Below are 25,738 nucleotides of genomic sequence, written 5' to 3' on the forward strand. Positions count from 1 at the left end.
AGAAGTCTCCTTGAAATTCGATTTTTCTTCGTACGCGGCGAAGCTGGTTTCGACCGAGCGAGGAGAAAGAAAAGAGAAGGGTCGGCGTTTGGTTTAAAAGTCTCCATCGGTGACATTGTAGAACGGTTCTCGAGGTATCGCCGAGGCGACGCCGAAAATAGCCACGTCGGTGGTCGTGCGGCCTTTAAAAGACCCAACCCGTCGTCGGTTTTGCCTGCGCTTTACGCGCTCGACGAAACGCTCCTTCCGTTCGTCTTTATCCCTTTTTCTCTCTCTCTCTCTCTCTCTCTCTCTCTCCCTCTCGAATTCCTACAAAAGCGAAGCGGCCTCGTCGTCGATTCGCCGAGAGAGGGGTAAAGAGAAACGTCGTCGGCGGTCGCCGTTGCGTCTCTCGCGAATTCTTTAGCGTCGGTCGACTCTCCTCCGAGCTCTCTCGGACGCGAGATTCGAAAGTAGAGTCGTCGCGAGGGGCGTGATGGTTGACCTATCGTCGCGATACGTTTCGACGATAGACTTCGCTTGCGGAACGATTCGCGGCGCGAACCGTATCTCGTTGCGACCGCCTAGAGTTGTATCTCGCTAAACTTTGCTTCGCGAGAGACGACGTGGAATTCGACGACGATCGCGAAGAACGCCCTCGTCGTTTGCCGCGCGCGCGCCCGAGACGATATTACTCAGGCGTTTCGTCGACGCAGCTTTTTCCTCGATCAAAGGGAAACTTACTCTTCGATCCGGTCCTCGTCGATAACGCGTCGATTTCCCGAAAGCGCTCCTTCCTCCTCTTCCCCCTCTTCCTTTTTGACGCGACGAGTCCGCTTATCGTTTCTTCGGCCGTCGCCCTTGTTTGTCGAAAAAGATACTCGGTTGTTTTCCCAAAGCGCATGCCTTCCCAAGTATCGCGAGAAATTTGACCCGTCGAAAAAGTTCTCGCGCAACGCTTCTTGCGTCTTCGAATTTCGATCGATTCGCGTGAACGAAAAACGGATAAACCGGCTCTCTCTCTCTCTCTCTCCTTGCGTACGTCGTGCAAAATCGAGCCATGTAGCGCGGAGTTCGAGTTTGTCGCTCTACCGAATAAATCACGATAGAAGAGATCGCGTCGGCGATTCCGCGGATGTCGCACGCCTTTCCGGAGAAACGAACGAACGTTCTTTCGGTTCGAAGGACTCCGAGGAGATTTTTCGGGTTACGCTCCCCGAGCGTCCAGAGGGTGGTATAGCGAGCGCGCGAGCCAGGTACAAGGGAGGGAGGGAGAGACCGTCGTCCCTTCGACCGACGCAGCTGTCTCTCCAAATCCCAACAACGATCCGGAATCATATCGTCGATCCTGCAACATCTTTCGCTATATAACTCGTTTCTTTGCGCGTTCCCTCACCTAAGCGGGGGACGATCGATTCGAAAAACTTTATTCCATCCTCGCGCGAGAGTTAATCTCGCGCCGTAGGTTCGTGCTGGAATATGGCAGAACGGAAATATATTTATCGTTAAAACGCCTAAACGCGTGTGTATCTCGTCGAGGCCGGACAAACGAATTTCGTTTTTCCAGTAAACGCGTAAGGTCGTAGAACGAATTCAAAGGACGTTCGCGAGCCGGCGTATTTCCTGCTTGTCTCGAGGAGGAAGATGGATTTTCGAGGCTACCGCTCGTACAATCGTTTCGTTTAAATCCGTTTAACTTTGCTCGCCGCCGTAAAAGTTTTCCTTGCGATACGTCGTGCGATACGTTGTGCGATAGTTTGCGCGCCTCCGATCCCACATAAATTATCCGCTTACCGTTAATAAGCCGCGCAACGTTCGCAGACACGGATAATGATTAAGGATCGTTAATTGCTTCCTCTCGCGTTCTTTCCACGGCACCATCATCGATCCTTCCTTGCCGACCAAGAATTTCGTTCCCGAATTTCGCGTTCCTCGACGCTATCGATCTCGCGGACCAAACGCCGATAGTTTTACGCCGCTCTTTATCGTTCACCCAGCCGATCGGATTCCTCGAGTCTACTCGTCGTTCCGATACCCTCCGAAAGGAGCATCATCCTTCGTCTAATTGGCGACTTACGTGCACTCGAGATACGTTCGATTTACGGCACGGCGCGGTATAAATTATGCCGAGTGAAAGTGAATGCCGCGATAAATCAAGAAAGCCGATACCAAAGAGAGAGCCTTACGATTCGTAACTTCCCAAGGTAAAAAAAAAACGTAAAAGAAGAAAAAAAGAACAATAAAGAGAGGAGAGAAAAAAAGAAAGCTGAAAACGTAAAATATAATATGTATTAACCGACGTCTTATCGCTCCGCTGGCAAACGTTTTCCTTCGTACACGGCGAAGGGTGTCGAAAGAATTTTCGCCTTTCGCCGCGACCAACGTTTTATCGCTTTTTCGAAGAATTACCGATCGTAAGAAAGTTTTCCTTACCCCCAAGGTCGTCGCGATTTCTACGATTACTACGGGGAAAATGGAAGCTCGCGAAGCGTTCGTATCGCGTCGCGCCGACTTTTATTTACGTCTGCTAGGAAATAAAGAAGATAAATACGAAACGTAAAATAGCCGAGAACGAGTAGGTTCCTCGCGAAGCACGGAGATCTCGAGGATCGATCGGGGATACCCGCATCTCGCTCGGGATTCGGATCGGGCTTTTCTGGAGAAATCGGGGGACAGAGAGAGAGAGAGAGAGAGAGATTCCTACGAAACTCGTTTAACGCGCGAGTAATCGCATATCCTTTTAAAGGGCCAAGGAGGATCGACCTCCTCTAACAGGTACGAGAGGGGAACGATTCTCTTCTCGTGCCGAGCCACGAACGTTTCGTTCTTGTTTTCACCAATTTTTATATCTCTTTCCCCTTCTCTTTTCAACGCTAGATGCTCTCGCGTACCAAGCGGATACATCGAAGTAAAAGCAGAGAAGATGGAGAGAGAGAGAGAAAACGCGAAATTCCTCGTACCGTCCGATTCGGTCGCCTATTTTTGGAGAAAGAAAAATGATTGCGAGAGATCGTAAACGGCGCGGCGCTCTCTTTGTCGTCCTTTCGCGATGCGTTTTCTACGAGCCACCTCCGCGCGTGCCGCAGGAACGGCCTAAACCGACCGTTAGTTCCACGTTATAAATTTGGTCGATGAAGTAATAATACTCCGCTTTCTAATAATAATATACCGTGAATCACATCCGCGAGCGGCGCGGCGAGGCTTCCGTTTCTGCTTACAGGTATGTATGTCGCGACTTAACATTTGACGACCTAATCTACGCGATTTCCCTACGAATTTAATTCGCGTCGGTCCACGACTCGATCCGTCTCGGAAAAAAGAAGAAGATGAAGGAGAAGAAAAAGGGGATTTTCGAACGCGTCTATTTTCGATTCGAAACGATCTCTATACGCGACGTTATCGCATACCTATTGCAAAATAAAGATAGAAATCGAGCGAGAAGGAGATATTACGAAAGAACGTTCAGAAAAATCGCACGAATCGAGACCGATCGACGGAGGCTGACAAGGATAATGAGAGAGAAAGTACATTTTTAGTTTAAAACGCATTTTTTTTTTATCGACGAACGCCGTGTTCCTCGCGATGTAAAGTAGTCGTTAAAGAGAGACCGCATTCTTAGGTCCTAACGAGTGGAAACGCGGAGAGAAGAGCGAAGAGAGGATAGAGGTCGGGAAAGACGAAACGCGTCTATTCGCTTGGTCATCCTGGTCATCGCTAGTGCCACTCCACGATGGAATTACTAGGGAATAATAGACCGGGTGAAATCTGAGATTGCGCAACTTGCCGTTGTATCGACTTTACACACACACACACTCTCTCTCTCTCTCTCTCTCTCTCTCTTCCTTATTTCCTCTTTCTCGCTCTCGATACCCATCTGCCACTTGGATTTAACGAGTATCTAACGTAATTCGCATCGAGTACATTGGCACGAAAATTGCGATTTTGTTTGATGTGGGTACATGTATACTATAACAGTACGGTAATAGCAATGACGACGACGACGATGGTAACGATAATAAGAGATTAATCGTCTTCCAGTAAGTAGCTTAATCGGCCGGATTTTCCGATCTCGAAGAAAGTATCGGCAAAGATGTTATCGAGTGACAAGAGGGTGCTCGCGATTGGGGAGAGAGAGAGAGAGAGAGAGAGGGATTATTATCCAAGTTCGATCGAGAAGATCGACGTTCGAAGTTGACTTCAAACTGACAAAGTTGGCGTCTTTTAAGGTGATAACTTTGAAACAAAGAGACAAGTTAGGAGACAACGAGGCTTTCCGTCGTCGAGCAAGCAGTAGTAGCCGATCGGAACGCCGATCGCGTCTTCAGGCTTTGCGAAAAAAGATCCGCGAAAGTGGAGTGTGCCGTTAATATGCCGCGAGGAGTCGTTTCGTGGCTACAGGCTTTCTCCGCGAGGAAGGCCTTCGATCTAGAGAGAAAGAGAGAGAGAGAAAGACGTCCTTTCTCTTCAAAGGACGTCTGCCTCTTCGACTTTGTTCGAAGGTCGTTGCACTCGGTCAAGATCTACGAGAACGCGTCGTCTAATAAGTCGTCTTTCTCTTCTCTCGACACCGTTGCCGACGAAACTGGCCGTTTTTTCGTCGACGAAACGCGTAGAACCTCTCGAATCGTCCTATCGTTGCTCCAATACGTACGACTCTTTTCACAAAAAAGACTTAAACTTACGCTCCTTCTTTCTCTCTCTCCCTCTCTCTGGGCAGCTTTCAGTTATCTACAATGACGTCAAACGCTACGTAATCTCGCGGAAACGATTTCGTAAATATATCCCCCCACGATCGCCACGGCATTCTAATACACGAGCATCTTTGAGATATTTTAGTCATTTTCTAGACTAAAGTTTATTTATATTAAAAAAGAATGCTCGGCGCTTAGAAAAGTGTTTCGTTCGAAAGGCGTTGTAATCTATGGCATCGATCGATCCATCCCACGTAGCCGTATTGCAACGTACCCACGTATCGGACGTTACGTAGCGAGAAAGAAAGACGGCAAAGGCCAATAAATTTCCATGAAATTCCAGGGTGGAATCGATTCTCGCAATCGGAACCGGAATACGAGCTCGGTGTAACCGGTGATCCTATCGATCTTCCCTTCCGGCTTTCGATGAAAACGAGTATCGGCCACGCTCCGGCGGATTTCTTCCGAGATGAATCGCGCGCGAATACTTGGCGTCACGACCGCGATCGAACGGGTCGACGGAAAATGACTCGCTCGTGCTCGTGCTCGTGCTCGTGCTCGTGCTCGTGCTCGTGCTCGATCGAGACGATTTCCGTGAAAGTTGATTTTTCACGAACGCTTCTTACCGCAATTTCTCGCGATAGACGCTCGATAAGGCCCGACCGGACGACCGGGTTGCTTTTATCGCGTGGAAATCCCTCCCCTGCGTCGCAATGACGAACGACGCGCAAACGACGAGAGGTACTTTTCAAGGAATTACAAAGGACGAACGGAGCGTGTTATATTCCTTCTCGCTTCCTTCCTTTGCTTTCGAACTCTACTATCGAGCGTGCGTCGCCGAGAAAAGTTGCATATGTATGAGACGAATGTATGAGAAAAGAAGAGACGAGACGAGATTAACCTTGACGCGCGAAAAGGAAGAGGAGCGAGCCGCTATTATCATTTCCATTAATCTCAGGAAATTTTTCGATTCCAACCTCCGTTCGATTCGTCGTTACGCGTATAGGCGTGTACGGACGCGGAAGACCCTCAATCGCGATGACCAACGAATTCACGATGCTTCCCCTTCGATAGCGATCGCTTTATCGTTACACCGAAAAGACCAATTCTTCTCTTTGTCCCTTTCATTCTTTCTTCCCTTTTATCCTCGCTATCCCTCTCATCCTTCTTTCACGGATCCAATCTCGATCCGTCTCAACTTTGCATTTATTTTACCCATCCGAGTGAAGCCTAATTCCTCGAAAAGAGTTATAATCGGTAGAGAGGATCGTTCGTAGAATCGAGTCGATCGTTTTGTTTTCTCGTTACGATACACATGTTCGAGAGGGAGAGAACGAGAGCAGATGCGCGATCGTGCGGTGCCGCTAACGAGACGGGAGGAAGCTCGCTGGCGAGGAAAGAAGAAATCGTCGGCCGTCCGGCTAGTAGTCCCTACTATGGGATAGTCCCGTTCTGTTTCGAATCGACCGACGAGGATACCAAAGCTGTAAACGACGCGACGCGTTTCCCCGAAACTCGCCTGCGCGTGCAAAAAGGAAAATGTAACTCGAAAACTGACTCGACTCGTATTTTTCTCACCGACGTTCAATTCAGGATGTAAAGTTATACGATAGAACTGGGAAAAGGTTCGAGAGGGTTCGCTTTTTTGCATAAACTCGTTTTGCAATTCGTTCGAAATCATCGAAGATTCTCTTTATATCGTATTATTTTCTTCTTTAGCAAACCGTAAAATCAAATGTACGAAGCTGTCGCAAAGAAACAGATTCCTCTCGAACGAGTCGTATCTTTTTCTTACGCGCGAGAACAATCCGCTTTTCGATCGTAATCGGCGAACGCGAACAGAGTCAGCGATCGCTTTCTCCCTCTCTCCATCGAGAGATTCAATTTCGAGAGATCGAGCGAGTATTGTCTCGCCTTCTTCGAGAGTCGCCCTCGCCGCTTCCCTCCCCAATTTGCGACACCGAGCTCCTTTCACTTTGCTCTCTTGGCTATTCGACGACGACGACGATTGCGAGGTTCGTCGACGATCGTGTTAATAAACCTTCCGAATCATAGATAGGCGGTAAATCATTTGTAAAATGTTAAATACGAGACGGTGCGCGTAGTTCGCGAAGCGACAGCTGGTCGACAGACCGTAGGAGGGATCGCAAGGTGTCGACGACGTTCGCGCTCGTTCGGCGACGTTTCTATCCGCCCACGAGTTTTCGGCCGTACAAAGGAGGAGAGCCGAGATCGAGGAGAATTCGCGTTCGTTCGTTCGTTCGTTCGTTCGTCTCGTCTACGCTCGCTCGATAGAAACGTTAGAGACGTTCTCCTTCTTATTTTCTTCCTTCGTTCTTTTACCTTTCCAGAGAGAGAGAGAGAGAGAGAGAGAGAAGAGAGAGGAGAAGAGATTTTTTCGTTCGACGTTGTTTCGGAATGCGATCCTCGCACTCGTTCGTGGGGCGTCCTCGATCGCCGCGATTTTCGCGCAAAAACTTTAAAGTATCTCCTATTCTCTCGGACCGGGAATTTTCGTTCCATCGTCCTCGCGGATTTCCCCGTAGCGTCGCGTCGTAGCGTGGAAACCGCAACGACCGCCGCCTCTCTTTCCACGCAAATCGATAATGCTAGCCGGTCTCCCTCTCCTCCTCTTTACGTTCTTCCAATCTTTTCTCGACCGAACGAAAACGCGTTTTACCCCTCGTCACGGCTCTCGGAAAGCCATCCTTCGACCGACGAACTCGGCGAATCATTCGCCGAGTCTTTCTCCGATTTCTCTCGTTTATACCGTTTTCGAAAGCATTTTCGAATTCGATCGAAACGCGTTATTCGCGACGATGACGTATACTCGTCTCGTTGCAAACTTTCGCGCGACTTTGGAAGCACGATCGACGAGCGATCGTTAGGAATCCCGACGAATCGATCCGGACGAACGTTTCTCTTGCGCAACGATCGTATCTCGCGGTACCGACCGAACGGCGCGCATAACCGTAACTTAATTGGTGGTCGGCCGCATCGCGACTTTGGGATAGTAGTTTTCTCGAGCGAAGTACATTGTGCGAATCGATCTCTCTCTCTCTCTCTCGAACGTCTGGAAAGTTTGGTGAAATTGAGGGCGAACGTCTCGTCGTTGCTTTACCTCTCGCAGACGTATAAAAAAAGGAACGTGGCGAAAGGGAGAAAGAGACGGAGAGAGAGAGAGAGAGAGAGAGAGAGAGAGAGAGAGAGAGAGAGAACGATCGCGTTTCTCTCTATTTGTCCAAACTAGTTTCGGTAACACCAGTTCCCAGTGAATTAATTCAACGAGAACTTAAAAAGCGTTGGGACGCGCCAGAGAGAGAGAGAGAGAGAGAGGAGGAAGGTAGAGAAGGGAGTTATTTTATACGGTGTAATTTGGTGGGAATATCGTACGGAAACGGTACTGTACCGTTTAACTGTACCGGGGCTGCCTGCGACAAAAGAGACAAAAGATCGAAGGAAAGAAAGGAAAAAGTATATAAACGCCACTCGAAATCACCGTGTTCCACCGTTTCTTCGAGTCGATCGCGTTCTACGTTTCAACGTTAACATATTTTTTTATTAATTCGGCTCCCTTTGTTCGACCGTCGCCGCGAAAAACAAGTTCTCCGAGCAGTCGTGGTTAACCGAGAATTTGGACGATCGTTTCCGAAAAGCCTCGGTGAAATTCGAATACGGGACTCGCGCTCGAGCACGGTCTCCTATCTTCGACCCTTTCTCCTTCCATCGTTCGTCCGTTTTCCCTTTTAAACGAACATTTAAAAGCCGTTAATTATCGTTAACGCTCTTCGCCCCGAGACCCAACCAACTTTCGCGAACGCGATGGTCGTCGAGATATCGAGCGAGGAATATTTCGTTTTGAAAGTTTCAAATTAAAATACTTCCGGAAAACGATGCGTGCGGCCGAGCTCGAACAAATTGGTTACTGCGATCTCTCTTGCTCTCCCGTTTGCTCGCGTCGCAGCGACGAACGTGCCGACCGATTCGTATCGCCCGAGAGAGACGTCTTCGAAAGCATGCTTCGTCGTAGAGCTGGTTCGACGTCGATCGCACAAGGTCAGGCCCCGATAAGACTAGAAAATCGTAGGAGGTTTACGCGCGTCGTGCAACACCTACCAACTGCCTATCGAAGGCAGCATCGCGGATTTTCTCCGCAAAGACGAGAGAACGATGAGCCTCATTAAGGTCCTCGTTCTCTCCTTTCTTCTATACTTTCCGCAGGATCGTCTTTCCGTCTCTCTCCCTTCGCGAGGAAGAAACGAAAATTTGTCCCGGCACCGACCGAATCGTCGCGCGATGCGAGACGAAGGGCCGATACAGTGGAAAGACAGAAAGAGACGTTCTTCTCCCGACGAGCACGACGCTCTCGCATTTTTTGTTTATCTTCGTTTTTCTCTTTTTCTTGTCCCTTTTTCTTTTTTTTTTCTTCGTTTCTTCTTCGTTTTTCTCCGCTCGAGCGTAAGAACGCGCGCTCGCTCGGCAGCCCTCGACCCATGCAAGCGTGATCGTTCGAAGGAGGAAGTCGCGACGAAGGTTGGCCGGTTTTATACTGGCAAGAAAATAATCACGACGTGGCATATGTTGCGTTGGATAGTCCGTCGTCGTCTTTTCTACGACGCACACGTCGCTTCTCGTGTCGCGTAAGCGTCGGACGAAACATAGATACGGCGGCGGCGGCGGCGGCGGCGGCGGTGGCGGTGGCGGTTCGTTGGACGAGAAAAGGAAGGACAGCTCGTGGCTGCTCGGCTCCTCTGACCTAGAAATCGATCGATACCGATTGGTTGAGCCGCGCGTTCATTTTTCTCTCTCTCTCTCTCGCTCTCGCAAAGGTCCACAAACCCGTTTGACATTTAGACGCATACTTAAATCGTTAGATCCGTCTGCAGGAGAGCTGGCTCGTTCTTAACGGCGAACGAGCGTATAATAATTTACCTTCGATCGACCCATTTCTTCGTATTTCTTTATCTGCACTTTTCCTTCTCTCCCGGACGCGGGAGAGAAAAATCTTGTTCGTTTCGCGTCGAAGGGACCCGAGGGATCGTCTACGAATTTCTTACGGAATCGATAGAGACTCTGCGCGAAAGGAGCGCCCATCGCAGGCCGTATTTTTCCATGTTCATAATTGCAGGAGAAACGTCATCTTTTAGTTTTTCACTCGCTTTCGAACGATACGAACAGCGCGACGTTGCGGTCTTACGTCGCGGTCGTCGGATACGCGCGTGGAACGTAGTGGCTCGCGAGCGCGAACACGGCGACATTCCGGAGTCGGCGCGTGTCTTTGATAGCGCGTGACCGCATTAGGTGGCCAACGACTATCGTATCGGATAAGATAACGACGTTCGTTCTCGCATCTTTCGACGGCATAGGATCGATGACGATAACGACGAGGGTTAACGTGTCGGTTGATGAGATTTTCAAAGGAACGAACGCGGACGGAGGATCGGACGTCGAGAATCTCGGAAAGCGTTCCGCGCGCGCGCGCGGCCTCGAGCGAGGTGCGGCGGCCGGATCTACACGGATGTGTCTGGAATACGCGTAGGATCCGTCCAGGACGAGTGCGTCGCGAAACGGAATCCGGATAAAGGCGTTCTCGAAGGCGGCTCGCGTAGACGCTCCTACACGCGCACGCGCGTGTATCGTTAAACGTGGATATTACGTATCGCAGAGGCGAGAGAAGTTTAACGCGACGCGACGCGACGCGACGCGAAGGGAGACGCTCGCGGCTCGAGTTCGCCGTCCGAGAGAAAGTGAACCAGTTGGCGGTGTTGCCGAATATCTCGGCTTCTCCGCTCTACGAGCAGCCGTCCCGATGAAATCCACATACCGCGAATTGGCAACGACGCGTCTCGAGCTTCGCGCGATCACGCCTCGCGTCGAGCGATTAATCGACTCGCTCGCTCGCGATTTTTGGCGAATCGCCCGCGCCCTCTGCCTCTCCCCTCGTTCGAACGCGCTCCCGATGGATCCGAGACGATAGAGGCGGCGAGACGACGAGACGCGCCTGCGACGGAAGGGGACGAAAGGAAGAGTACTCGTCGACGACGATTCGCTCGGCGCTGAACCCGGACGAGGGGTAGCGCCTTGGATATTCGTAGAGGGTAGAAAAGAGACGCTAGGAACGTAGGAGGAGAGGGAAGTCAGAGTCCTATTCGCACGAGTTTTCTCGACTCTCGCTTTCGTTCGTTGTCTCGCCCCAAGACGACGATGCGTTCTCATGGACGTTTGACGCTTTGCTAAATGCCTCGTGTCTAGGGTGTCCGAGAGATAGAGAGAGAGAGAGAGAGAGAGAGACTGCCGCCTTCGGTAAACCAATCGTTCCGCGGATCGTTACGATAATTAAAATTCCAATGGATTCTAATGGATTCTAATGGATCGAGAGAAAGCACGCGGCGGGAACCGATAACGCGCGATTACTCGCGCATTTACGAAACGAGACGTCGAACCGTTCTCTAGATCTTTTCTTCGATCTGTCTCCGCTTTCTTCCCTCTTTTCCTTCCCTCCGTTTCTCGGCTAAGGATCGTCGACGCGTCGGGTGAAAGCGTTCGAACCATCTTCGAACGTTCTTTCACAATGTCTTTTTCCGTAGTCAACCCTCTTTCTCCCCCCCCCCCCGGCGCGCATCTATCCTCGGACGCGATTACGAGACGCGGAACGAGGAATTTCGGATTTATTTTTTCGGATTCGCGAGCCCCGTCGCTCGTCTCGCGGCGTGCCGCACCGGTCAGAAGCGACGCGAGGCTCTTACCGGCGGCGGGACTTTCCCTTTCCGAGCGATCGTCCGCTCGCCCGAGAGCCTGGAAATCGCACGCAAAATGACGCGCGCTCCGACGTATCGATACTTTCTCGCGCGAAGGCTGCTGCGGCTTTTCTATCGATCTTTGCCTCCCGACGATGTCAAGTTATTCCCAAATATAAGAGCAAAACTTTCATGCGGGTAAACGTTCGCGAGCGTTCGATTATATAATTATATAAGAGAAATTACGTAACGATGCGGTGTCGCGACGCTCGGACACGCACGCAGGGGTGCGAGAGCCATTGTTGCTTAACGACGATTAATCGCTGCTCTCCTTCCCCCTCGACCTTGCGCGCGCCGACTTTCGAGCCAATTCTTCCTACGTCACGAGCGCCGATGCGCTCTACGGCGTTGCCCAAAATTTCCCGAAATTTCGATAATACTCGTTACTTGTCATTCACGCATGTTCTTTTTCTTACGTGTTTCAGAATAAGACCAGCCAGAACCCTACGATACAGTTCCTAGGAAACGAGGGGGTAAGTAGAGAACGTTCGGTCTCTCGACCGACGGCTCTTTTTAACGCGAATTCGCGCGTAGCTAGGAGGAAACGCGCGTTCCAGGCGCGACGTCGACAGCCTTCGGGTATTCCCGTTGACGCGATCGACGCGATCGACGCGTCTCTCAGGGTTCTCGGAAGTTTAACGATTTTCGTTTTCGGCACGTGCCGCATTTCGTTCCGACAAACGCGGAAAACAAAAGATATAGAGCCGCGGGGACGTTCGATCTCCCAAAAAATTATCCTACGAAATCGCACGCGCGTCTCGTTCGTTCGTTAAAAGTCAGTCTCGTCGTCGACGTCACATCGAGCGACGCAACGTCGAGCGCGGCGAAGGTTCCTCGGTGAAGGCGATCGAGGTCGTCCGTGCAAGGTTGTCCGTGCCGTTTTCTCTCCTCTCTCGCCTCTCTAGTCGTTGCTATTGCCAATTCCCCCTTGCTATCCCCGCTCCCTTCTCTCTTCGATCTTCTCGAATTCGCGTTGCGCTAATCGCGAGTAACGAGCGTAAAACGCGAGCGAGCGAGCGAGCGCTTACGATCGACCGATATCGATCGAGCCTCTCCTCTCGACGAGAATTTCCATTCTCGTGGGGCTCTCCGTGCCTTTGCTCCGCGTTCCTTTTATTCTCCGAGACTCGTCCCGAGCGGCGCGCAGATGGCGTACGTACGGCCGTCGGACGTCGGGACGATCGACGGGGACGCGTCGCGCTCGAGATCGTTCGTCGATAGCAGCCTCCCCGTCGTCTCCGTTTCCCCGGTCTTCCTAGCCCGTTTTTCCTTCGCGAATAGAATTCTTTATAAATCCTCGATCCGAAAACGCGTATCGCGCGTCGAAGATTCGGAGGTAATCGACCTCTCCCTACATCTCGGTGTTCCTTTTTTGGGTGTGGTCGCTACTCTCCGACGGACACGTCCCTGTCTTTCCGCTCGAAAACCAGCTAGGTACTCCATTTCGTCGAACGAGTAAAGATTTTTTACTTCGCCTACGATTCGCGTGTCCGTTTCTAGTCGATTCTATTATACATCGATGGTAGGAAATCGAGGATGGAGCTCGACGGGGGAAACCCGCGACCGCGTCCGTCCCTTCGCGACCTTTTATCTCGTAGGCTCGGACAAGTCCGACGAGTTTTACCTCCTAACGGATGGGCAGCGTTACCGCCTTAGGACCGAGCACTACTCGATACTCGAGCCGGGAAATCTAACAACGGACCGATCGACGTCGAACGAAGCAGGCCGAATGTTGCCACGGCACGCCTCTTCTTCGTCGATTCGTTGAAAGAATTCGCAACAGGAAACGACGACTCGCTCGAAATCGCAGCTCTTGGCTCCGATCGACGCGCCGCTCGTCTTACCTCGGCCGATTCGAGTCTACGAGAAGGACATTTATTTCGACCTTCCGGCTCTTATGGCGTAAGCAAAATCGGACGCGTCAAGTCGATGCGCGTACGAGCGTGAAAACTCGTTAGATCCGGCGCGCGGCGCGCGGCGCGCAAGGTGACGGATCGGTAGGATGAGGCGCATGTATGCATTCGTCGGCAGGACGTCGCAAACGTTTCTCCGCTTCGCTCTACCGCGCGACGACGTAACCCTTACGGATGGATTTCGTATTTTCTTCGTTCGCGACAGACTCGGGGACGTTTTTTCGGCCTCTCTCGCGTCTCTTCGGGATCATTCTCGGAGAAAGTTTTCTGCCTCGGAATGGTCCGTATCGTCCTCGTATCTCGCACGACGATAAGTTAAAGATCGACTTGCTTCGAGGATTCGGTATAGAAACTCGTTTTTCTCTTATTTGCTTTATCGCTCGAAAATAGAGTCTTAAATCGCGTCTTAAATCCGCCTCGAACGACAACGTTTCTGTTTCTTTTTTTCTTTCTGGTCGTTGGGTCAAAAAGCGAGTGGAATGTAATCCGTTTCGAGCGAGGAACTCGTCGTTTACTCGTTGCACGCCGAGAGAACCCCGTCGCCGTTCCTAATCGTCGAACGCGACTGGACGCTCTCGGTATCGATAATTCGGTTTACGGTAGCGTCCCGTATAACGCTCTTCTCCTTCGGCTCGTAGAACTACCTGTAAGATAGAAAGAGAAAAGGGGAGAACGGCGGAGCGTCCGAGGACGCTCGCTTTTGACGCGGCTGGCGAGTTTCGTGCTTCGTGCTTCGTGCTTCGTGCTTCGTATTTAAACGTATCCGCGGAGTGTACGTATGCACGCGCGGACCTCGTGCATGTATTTAGCGCGTATACCCGTAACGTAGTTAACGTTTTCTTATGCGTCGGTCTTGAGCGTACAGTGCGCGCACGCGCTTACTTTCGCATCGTTGCCTTTCACTCGGACGACTTACCGACCGTCGTCCGTTTTACGCGAGCCTTTATCCGCGCTTTATTCGTGCCGCTGTAATCGTTGTCGTCCTTCACCACCCGTCGCTCTTTCTCTCCTTTTATCGGGCAAATTTATCGGTCCGAGGGGGAAGGCTCCGTCGAAGGAAGCGAGAACGACGCGTTAGATCGTCGATCGTCAACGCGCGCGATCGATGCGGCGAGGAAGGAAATTGTTCGATCCCGCGTCGTGGCTCGCAGCGACGCTCGTTGGACGCTTCTCGTTGCTCGCGCGGCTGCCTCTCTTCTCGGCAATGACGGACGCGAAACGTCGCTCTTTGCCGTAACAGTTACTTTTACGCGTGACCCACTTCCAGCCATTCCAGCGGTCGAATCTAAGCGCGGCTCGACTACAAGTGGGTCGAACGATCCGAGCGAGAATCCTCTCTTGGCCTCGGCGTCGAGCTCGACGATTATATCGCGATTATCGTCGATTAGCGCGACGCGTCGCCAAACGAGAGAGGAGTTTCTTCGTCGCGACGACGATCGCGGAAAGATCCTCGGGACGCGCGAGAGAAGATCTAAGAGATTTTGTGATCGTGCTCACGAGCCCCCAAGGTCGCCGCTCCTCGCTTCTCCGCCCGAGTCGTCCCCCGGACCCGCCAGGTCGCGCGAGATTCGCCGAATTCCTGCGGCCCTCGAAAGCTCTCGGATTCAAAGGAAGAAATGATCCTATCGATCCGCGATGAACGGATCAATCTTTCTACGGAGCCGAATAATACCAGTAGAGGACGATATTTAACTTTTAAGTAAAATACGATACCGCGCCGTCGTCCGTACGTCCCTTTCCTTGGCTCTTCTTTTCGACGCCTTTCCGAAGCGGACGACAGAAATCGCGTCAATTTTTGTAGCTTACGAATCTATCTTCCGCTTCTATTCCAGTCGGTAAACGAGAGGCAATTAGACCTAATGCGTTGTAATTAGCGATTCGTACGGGTAAATATTCGTATTCGAATGTCGCGTAGGTAAATACTTCGAGAGAGCGACGAAGCACGACTGCCAAGATACCGGCAATTTCTTTCGACGCGAAAAATAAACAAACCGAATCGCGACCGCGATCTTTTCCGTATCTCTCGCGACTGAAAAACAAAGGGTGCTTGTCCTTGAACGGGGAAAGTCGGAGAAGGCGCGACTTTGAGGATCGATAGTCCCGTTCCAAGTACGTAATACGTATGAAAATACGTCGGGCGAAACGGAAGGAGAAGGCGTCTAAAAGGTGGAACCGCCCTTTCGAATTTAGGACGATCGATCGACGCCGGTCGTAATAGCGTGCGAAGCCGCGGCCAATCGAAATCGCTAGACGGCCATTCCCCGTAGGCGGCGCGCCGCGCCGTTCGGAGCGAAACCCGCTACGAACGGTTTTGCGACAGTTTCAAATAGGATTTCCCTTCGGTGTAAGCAACGATACTCGAAGAATGATACGACCTATCTTCCATCGTCCCGTCTTCCTCTAGCATCCTCTACTCGGAAGATGCAAAGGGAAATGCGTTTGACGCCGTAAACCCGATATCGGTTAATATTCGGGTTCCTACAAACTGATACGAACGCGAAGAAGCTCCTAATCGTAGTTTCTATTTTCCAAAGACTTCTCGTCGCAGGCGTCCTAGGTCGGGAACCTACAAACTCTCTTCCTCCTCCCACGACGATGCGCCTTTGTGCGGAGCTTTTCCCCTTGGATGCGCGAGCGCGCTCTCGCACCCGACTGCTCTTTGCGTATGTATAGACGCGAGAGTGCAAAGGATAGCGAGAGAGAGAGAGAGAGAGAGAGAGTCTCTACACGGAAGATCGTTAGACTCCTCGCGCGTGCGCGTGCACGCACGTCGTAGAGATGCGTAAATGACACGCGTGCGAGTTCGATTTCAAACGCGCTTCGCTGATCTAGCGACACGAAAAGTTGCGCGCTAGTTTTCAATCAACCGCGAGGATGATTTCGCGAGAAGTATATACTTGTACGGTTATTCTCTCTCTCTCTCTCTCTCTCTCCTCATCTTCGTCGTGGGTTACGAATATATCAAACTTTTGCTCTTACCCCTCGTACCACTTCTCCACGATTTTTATCGTCGATTATCTCTCCTTTTCGAAAGATATACCGAAAATCACAAATCGGGTTCGAATCCGGAACTCAAACGCCAACGTTCCTTCTAAATTTGCTTTCGAGCTCTCGACTTTATCGCGTTTATTGTTTTCCAGTGACACCGTATTAACGACGATACGACGGTATCGATGAATTTACGTAATCGAGACGATAGTCGCGCTCGTGCTATGTATTTCTTGTACGCGACGAGTAACTTCGTTCGTTAGCAGCAGCTTGTTATCGGCCCAGAGCAGCGATTGAAAAAAATAATAATCGCGAAAATAAAACATAGAGCGAGACATTTGACGGAAACGATATCAAAGTTTACTACCGATAACTATATATATATATATATATGGAGGGGAGGAGGTCGCATTTAAATCTTTTCGCTTCGAACGGCCAATGCGAAGAGCCTATATGCAATGTACTTGTGTGTAAAAGTGCTCGAAAAATTGACTGTCGATAATCGAATAAAGCATCGAGCACGCGTAAGCACGCGCGCGTGAGCGACGATTTGTCCACGGCGTTGTTCCGTTTCATGGCGAACGCCTTGTTTCGCAAGGGCGCCGGACCGAAAAAGTCTGAAAAGTCTGTCGTTCGAACAACGTTGAAATATATCATTTTTTTTCTCCTATTTCTCTTAATCAAAGAACGATGGAAATTTTGCAACGCGATTAACGAAGAAAGAGATCGAAGATGTTCTACGAAAAGATCGATAGCGAGTAATTTATACGATCGTTACGCGGTTCCGTCGAGCGCAATTAGCGTCGACTCCGCGCGAACGTTCGCGCTCCTTCGTTTCTCACGCGACTCGTTACATCTTTCGACGCGATATTTCGTTGTCTTAAGAAAGACCACGATTAGAAATTCGAGTAAGGTGCGAAGGTGATTCGAAGGTAATCGTTAATCTCTTAGGATCGAAACGTCTCGCTCTCTCGTGAAAAAAAACCGTTAAAAGATTCGACGTTCGTACGTCGTTCTAACGGCCTATCTCGCCCATAAGAAATAGACGAAATTTATCGAAGAACGGTATTCGGTGACGTAACGCGCGTGGCTCTTTTCAAACGATCCGATCGCGGCTACGGGTTACGCTTCTTTCTTCGGTTTGCGAGGCCGTTCTACGCCATCGATGTGTTTCTAATATCAGAACGTTTCGCGACAAGAATTCGATGAAAATCGAAAAAGAAGATAGAACCTTTGAAAGCTTCTCGCTTTCAAAGTCCTCGAGTGAAATTCGTGCAAGGTCGCAAAGTCTCCTCGGTGCGAACGATTTAGACCGGAAATTCCGGAGGCGATCGTGCGAGCGTCGATCGTTCGCACGCACACGCGCGCTCGTATAATTCTCTCGCTTCCCCCCCCCCTCCTCTCTCTCTCTCTCTCTCTAGTTTCCATTCATAGCGTAACCTACACTCCTCTCTTTTCAACTACGACACCTTTTCCTTCTTCCTTCTAGCTCGACTGCAACGGTGCGATTACTGAAATTCCGAATTCATTAGCGACGAATGACTTTCACTTTGCTCACGCGACACGCGTCGTACTCATTTCTCACGGGCTTTAACGACAAATTGCGTCTGAATTATACTCGAATTTCTCCATTTCCGAGTAATCTCTTGTCACGCTCGATGAATTTCATCGTGTCAACGCGCGTATCGAGTGAAAAGAAGAAAAGATTTGCAAAAGATATAAAAACCATTAAAAAAAAAGGCGAGAAACTACGAATCCCCTTTCTAGCGCTTGCGTCAGTGACTTCTCTTTTAAGATCGCGATCGGTGTATACGACCGATCGATCGATCGATCGATCGATAATCGATACCGAGTTAAGACGTTACGACCGGAAATCGAATAACGTGTCAGTGGGTCGAGGAACTCGAAACGACTTATATCGGCTCCATCGTATAGGTTCTTTTTCTTTTTTTAGAATGACAGGGAAAATTGACTAATTTCTTTCTTCCGCTTCTTCACTCCTCGAGTGCGAACCAAGACGTCGATTTACTAGCAAAATATTTGCGTAAGCGCCGGACCAACCAGCGACTAGCCCGTACGCTTGGTCGTCCTCGACGACGATTTTTTTTCGAAAACAGACCTCGAGTCAAGCTTCTTCCGTAGAGGCGAGAAACGAAAATTCTCGCTCGCCAGGCCTTTAAAGACCTTTTCAAATTTCTCAGTCGTTGGCGTATCAGCGATATCGAAACGCAAAACTTGTATCAAGGCTTATCGATCGCGCGTATATACCGAAAGACGTACGATACGTTTATTGCACAATTTTGCTAACGTAGCAATATGCTCCGACAACGACGATGGCGACACAAACGCGAGAATATTGCTTTGTTTCCAACGATTTGACGCTTTATCGCGAAACTTTCGAACGTCGCGTCCTCGATCCAGCAACGCCTAACATATTTCGGCGGTACGATACAAATAATTGAACTATTTAATATTGTTTAATTCGTAGAGGACCAACGATTTTGCTCAATTCGATACGGATAACGAATCGAAAAGGCTCGATATCTCGATAAAAAGCAGTTGCGACGTTGCGCTTTACTAGAGAGAGAGAGAGAGAGAGAGAGAGAGAGAGAGAGAGAGAGAGAGAGAGAGAGAGAGAGAGAGAGAGAGAGAGAGAGAGAGAATGTTTTACGACCATGTCTCGTACATGTCGATACTTTCCAAGAGATCGTCGACGATCGCGAAAGGAGCCTCTCGTGTCTTTTACGCGTCATTTTTAGCCCGCGGCGCTAACACCTGCGATTCCGAGCTTCGCAAACTCCTCTTTCTTTCGGTCGATTTCGGAAAGATATCTTGCGGAAATTAACTTCAATTCGATGGAACGAAAGCAACGACGAATAACGCGACTAACAATAACGCGAGTGGTGCAGATATATGCGTGTACGTACACGTGTACCAAGTGTGGAAAAAAAAATATATGTGTATATGCATATGTGTGTCTACATATTTTTCCGATGCGACAGATAAGCGAAGCTTCGGACAAACAAATGAAACGCGGAAGATTATATAAGTGAAAACGATTGGCGGAGGTCACCGATCGTCTTTCTCCGTTCGCATTTTATTCCGTCCCAACAAAGAAAATCATTCTTCGATGCGACAAAAAGAATTACATCGAATAAAGAAAGGATGGAGAAAGATTTGAACCGTACGTATCGTATGCTCGTAGAACGAGATACATACGTATACGTATAAGCGCGAAACATTGGAAGGAGAACGAAGCCAATGATTATACGATATGCGGGGAGAAGACGCGAGGGCTTCGTCCAAGCTCCTTTATGTAAACCTTGAGCCTAGATCCGGATTCTTGAGTAGCGACGCGGGAACGAGGGAAAGAGAGAGAGAGAGAGAGAGAGAGAGAGAGAGAGGGTAACACGTGCAACGAGCCAAAGAGAAAAGAAAGAGAAGAGAAGGGGTAATACTTCTATTCGATGGAAGGGGATGACCGAGAAAGGGGCCAAGAGGAAGGGGGAAATCATACGGAATCCACGCACTTTTAGATCGGCCACGAGGGAAAAGCCAAGCACGTCGGCGAAAGTGTTCTCTTTGGTATCGTCGACGATCACCCGAGAGAGAGAGAGAAACACGAATTTAATGGCGGGTCACGTCGAAGAAAGGGAGAGAGAGAGAAATTATCCGTATCTTTCGCGATCTTCGCCACGATCGATCGATCGAAGCTACCTCTCGCGATTCTCGACTTTAATGGATATCGTACCGACGCAAACGTATCAACGTGTATCTATGTAAGAAGCGAATGTATTGTAATAGAGGTACATGTCGAATAATAGCCAATTAAATGTTCTCTTTGGGGAACAAGTAACGAGGACACGTCCGTTCGGTCTATTCGCAAAGTAGGATTTGCGGTTTAATTTTTCTTTTATCAGATTCGCTTCTTTCTTTCGACGTGCTTTCGAAACATCGCTTTGAAACGGACAGGGATTATAGGAACGATAGGACGTTATCGCGAAATCGTTACAAGCGACACGACGATATCGCTCGAGTCACGAGTAGAATAACTGCGCGACGATAATACCTGCTTCCTAGTATAACTATCTGGGATAATTATCCGTTCCCGCGATGCCGTTTCGAGATAAGAAAGAAAAACTCGATTATCGCCAAAATAATGTAAAAAAAAAGAAGGAAAAAAAGTTGGTCGAAGGATTCGGGAACGCGAGCCTTTCGACGTGGGCCTCTTGCGTATATATCGGCGTTCGTCGCGCATCGATAAAAATGACCTCGTTTCTGTCAAACGGAGATTAAGTAACTATGTTCCAAGCCGCGCGTTATACTTCCTTTCACTGACAGAACTCCGCGGTGCGCGCGCCTAAGAATTGCGCCGCTTCACGGCGAGAGAGCGCACGGCCTCTACGTCTTCGACTTTACCACTTTGCTCGTTTGTGCTCGTGCCTCTTACGCACATCTCTTTTTATTACTTAACATTACTTTTACTTCGTACATTTTTCGTTTATCATATATCACGACTCCGTTAAGTCACTCGGATTTCTTTGCGCGGAAGATGGACGTACGATGCGAGACGCCTATACGATGGCGAATAAAAAATCTATCTAGTCATTGCTATTATCTCTTTCTCTCCCACTTTGCTGTGGTAATCTCTCTCTCTCTCTCTCTTGCCCCCCTTCTCCTTCTCCTTCCACGATGCCGGAGGTATGTAGGCTGTGCCACATCCTTGCCCGGAAACCGTTACCTCGCTGGCTTTACACTCAATGGAGCTCGCCATACCGTTGTTTCCCATACACGAATTTCCTTTGCTACCTTCGTCGATCGCAGAGTCGAGCGGAACTTCTTATAGGGCACCGATTCGGGAACTCGTCGCGTCGCGCGACGTCGCTTTTCAAGGACGCAAACTGCCTCCGTCGAAGACACCACCTCCTACGGTCTTGGAATTCGTCCTTGTCTCGTTTGCCTCGAGTGCCGAGAATTTTACGAATCTTTGATTTACGAGACGACGTTAAAAAATTTATCCGGCCTTCGACGATCCCGTCGGATCGTGGAAGAGACAAAAGGATCGTTAATCCATAAATATTGCCGATCATCGACGATTCGATACGATCTTCTCGCACGACGTTTATTCATCGCGGAGACACGCATACCGCTCCTTCGAAATCGCGCGTGCTCGAGGAAAGTGCTCGAGCGTCGTCCTTGGATGTTGCACGACCGCTGCTTTCTACGCTCCTTTCCGTCCAATCCTCTCTCCTATTTTTCTTTTCATTCGTTCGAGCAAAGGTTTAAGTTTTAGCGTGGAATCGACAGAACGCGAAAAGGCTCGTGAAAAAGATACGTCGCCGTGCGCGGAGATCAAAGTGCGACGAAATCGCAAAAGTAAGAGCGGAACGAACGAGTGGATGAGAAAAGAGAAAAAGAAAGGGTTGGAGAGGCCGGGAGAGAGGAAGGAAGGTTCGTCGCAGTAGTTAAAAGCAGCGATGCGTCCGAAACGTCGGCGCCACGTCCGCGCGAGAAACGCGAAACGCGTACGTATTTCTTTCTCTCTTCTGATTCAGCAAGAAAAAATAGATTATCGCCCGCAAAACGTTATCCGTATAATAAAACGTTGTACGCGATTCGTTTAACGCTTACAATACGAGTTTTATGCATTTTTACGAACGTCGACTATCTTACTTCGTATCATTTTAACGCCACGTCCGAAATAGCGAGTCTCCTTGGCGATATCTTCGCGAAACGGAGAATACGAAACTCTTTTGTACGTTTCTACGGGACGTTGTATTTACACGTTGAGTCGAAACGAAGAACGCGCGATAAACTTTTTCTCGAACATTTGTTATTATTTGCTTAAGAAGAGCACGTTCCGGTCGCACAGGCGCGAGATCGTTTTTCGTATTTCGTATTTTATGTTTTCAAAATAATCCGGGCATTCGTCGGAAACGTTCCACTTTCCGCGAGGTAAGAAATTTCATTACGCCTCAAGGATATCGAGAATAACAAACTACGATTGGAATGTAAAATTGGAGCCTACTTATCGATACAGCGATCGTCTTTGTACGAAACTACGGATAGGCGTTTCTCTCGGGGCATTTCGAAGTTCACGTGGACACGAGAGCGCGCTCTCTCTCTCTCTCTCTCTCTCTCTCTCTCTCTCTCCACTTTCCACAGCCGCCTCCTTGGCTCGTCTTTGGATCGCCGAAACGGCATGGAAGTGGGCCGAGAATTATTTATACGTCGCTCGACACAGCTGATCTCTCTTCTCCTCCTCTTTCTATCTTTCTCTTTGCCCCCGTATTTTTGTGCGTCTAGGCGTGGAGCCAGCGGCCAACCGCGAAAAGATGAAAAGGGAGAGAAGGGGGTAAGGAGAGAAAAATATAAAGACACGCGACGAAGAAGAAAGAAGAACGAAGGGAAAAAATATTCAAAGCCGAGGCGAGGCGCCCGTAGATATTTATTATCGGAAACTCGTTACCGCGAATAAAAAGACGGCGTTACGCGTGAAAACGACGAGAGAAACGAAAGAGGAGCCGGGATTAATAAAGTTTCTTCGTACGCGTACTATCCACGTAGCGAGCCAAGTATAGCGATGGAAAATATAGCGACGAGGAGTAAAAAAAAAAGTAAAATCTAACGTTCTGAAAGAAGATAAGCGATAAAGCGTACGTCGAACGTGCTCGTTTTTAATCGATCCGCGTCTATTGTATTATCGATTTGGTAGACGCGATTTCGAAACTCTTGCCTTTCCTTTCGTCTCGTATCTTCGTCGTTTAGAGTCGTCAAGTATTCGAGAGGAGTAAAAATATGCGAGACGCTCTTTCTACTTCTCGACCTTTCGCGACGCGTACGAGCCCGATAAACTCGACGTCCACGGTAGATTGCTTCCTTTGCCATTGGAAAACGCAATTATTATCGCGAAACGAGAGAAGCACCTTCTCTTTCGAAGCACGGCCCATACCTCCCGAGCCATCGCGGGATTATAATCTTTCCTTTGCGGTTTCCTCCGCGTTCAAAGTCGCGTCGCGAGCGATTATTTTTCCTTGCGACACTACTCCTGCGAGTCAGCTTTTCTCTTTTTTCTCCTCCTCCTCCTCCTCCTCCTCCTCCTCCTCCTCCTCCTTCTCCTCCTCGCTTCTCTTCTCTTCTCTTCTCTTCTCCGTTTTCGCGATCGATCACGCTCCGTCGATCGTCTCGAAAGCGGACGCGTTCTAGCGTGTCTCGGAGACCGGATCGGCTCGAACCCGTCTCGGGAAAGAGGGAAAGGGAACGACTCGCAAAAGTTTCCATTTCGAAGGGCTTCGAAAGAGGTCGCCAGTGACGTCACGACAGGATGCGCTCGAGATTGCGTCGTCGGTATCTTCGCGTCCGTTCTCGCGGAAAGCGGAGTAGAGCCGCCTATCGAACGCTTCGGATCCGACGGCCTTTTTCGCTCGGAAACGAGAGGAGGTGTAGTCGATTCGTTCGCACGAGCGAGTAAGGCTAAGGCTAACCGATTTTCTTTCCTAGCCGCGTTGGCAGACGATAACGGAATTCCCTCTAAACGGCGTCTATCTCGTCGCACGATCTCCGTGCCTCGAGACGATGCGTGCGAGTTGAGGCGACGTTCGACGCGTCGCTTCGTCATTTTAACGCGAATTAGACGATCCGTCGAGCCGATCGAGTCCTCTCGACGTGGTTTCTTCCATCCCCTTTTCCGCGTTTTAACGCGTTCGCGATATACATTTCGATGCAGGTCGAACAGATCGAACGAGTTTATAATAAAAACAAGCGACGATAAAAGGAACGAGTCTCGAAAAAACGAAAAGTAAAACGAGAACGTATGTACGATATAAAGAAGAAGCGAGTCGCGTCTCGTTAAACGCTTAGGGCGTTTGTTTATGGCGTGATATTTATTTGCCCGAGGCATCGAGGCGATAACGCGATCTCAAGGCCATCCTAGGAAACGTAAAAGAATAATCGCGCGATTATCGCATCGATAATACGCAGATGTAACGGAAGGACGCTCGTAAGACGGCAAAAAAAAGTAGAGTCGTATCCGCGATCGAACCGAGCCCGTGCACCTTCGATTCCTTTTATAATGCGATAACGGCTTTCAATGTCAGTAGGTCGCGTTTAACGACATTTTCAAAGCTCCACGTCGCATCGTCGAGCTAACGCGCGCTCCTTCGACGTTTCTTCGGCTTCTTCCTTCCTCCCCTCCCCCTACCCCCCTCTCGCTCTCGTCGCTCATGAAAATCTCGGTCGACGCTGGAAGGAAGGGAAAAGGCAAGAATTCGTCCGGTTGCGTCTCGCTGAAAATCCAAGGAATCCATCGCGGCGCGTTGCGGTGGTCGCGCAACGAGAACCTAAGCGGCTCGGCGTGCCTGCCGGCGCTATGTAGGTTACTATCGCAACGGTCTTCCGTGCCTCCTCCTCCTTCTCCTCCGCATCGCTGCCTTTAAGAAGGTCGTTTACGGCGCAACCCGAATCCACTTTTCTCTTTTCTTCGCTTCCCTTCCCCTCCCTCGTCTTATCTTCTTTCCGCGCTCGAATCCCGCGTCGACGAAGAAACGGTCGTCGAACGACTCTTAGGAAAAGACTCGCGGTAAATCTTTCCCCCGATGGCCTCCCTCCGTCCGCGCGTTCTTTTTCCTCTCGATAGCGATCTTCGCGCTGGGATTAACCGTGCGCGATAACGAGCAACGGGGAATTACGTTCGCGTGGATGGAACGTGCCTCGACGTAACGCTCGTTATATCTCGAAAAAAAATCGAAATAAAATGAATCGAACTACGCTCGTTTCGACGCCGAGAAAAACCTGGTAAACAGCGTAATCGCTCGTTCCGCGTCATTCCGTCTCGTCGTCGTCGTCGTCGTCGTCGTCGTCGTCGTGAACGACGAGACGCGCAGACGCTTCGAGCAGATCTCCTTCCTTGGCGGTCGTCGGCGCTTCGGAAGAGTCTCGAACGAGCCTGGACGCGCGATGTTCACGCCCGCGATCGCCGTGACAAATCTTTCGTCCGACGTGCGCGCTCTCGAGAACTGGCCTGTGGTTGGTGGGGAAAGCCGAGCTATGCCACGTGATCGTCGCTCGCGGGTATATAAAGCCGCGCGATTCGAGCTGGAATCAGCCACTCGCCGCGGCTGGCTCCGAAGCGCTTCGATCGATATGCCGTTGTCGTTGCGCTTTACCTCGCTTCGTACCTGACACCGCGGTCTCGCGGTGCGGGCAAAGAGAACGAGAGAGAGAGAGAGAGAGAGAGAGAGAGAGAGAACGAACCTACGAGCGCATATATTATGCATACATATCCGAACGGTAAGAAAGAGCAAGCGAGAGAGAGAGAGAGATAGAAAGACGACGTAAGAGGAAAGAACCGTTTCGATATTCGATATCGACG

The 25,738-nt window shown here is 50.0% G+C and overlaps 1 protein-coding gene across 2 annotated transcripts in view; it reads left to right on the forward strand.

Moving 5' to 3' along the window:
- The window catches only part of LOC122631517 (RNA polymerase II elongation factor Ell-like), a 42,540-nt gene that overhangs the window by 1,360 nt on the left and 15,442 nt on the right, over positions 1–25,738 (forward strand). For both annotated transcript variants that reach the window (XM_043817300.1, XM_043817309.1), the window contains exon 2: positions 11,893–11,940. In XM_043817300.1, the coding sequence (XP_043673235.1) occupies positions 11,893–11,940 (48 nt within the window). The remainder of the gene's footprint in view (positions 1–11,892; positions 11,941–25,738) is intronic.

This window comes from Vespula pensylvanica, chromosome 1, assembly GCF_014466175.1.
Source record: "Vespula pensylvanica isolate Volc-1 chromosome 1, ASM1446617v1, whole genome shotgun sequence".
Lineage (NCBI taxonomy): Eukaryota > Metazoa > Arthropoda > Insecta > Hymenoptera > Vespidae > Vespula > Vespula pensylvanica.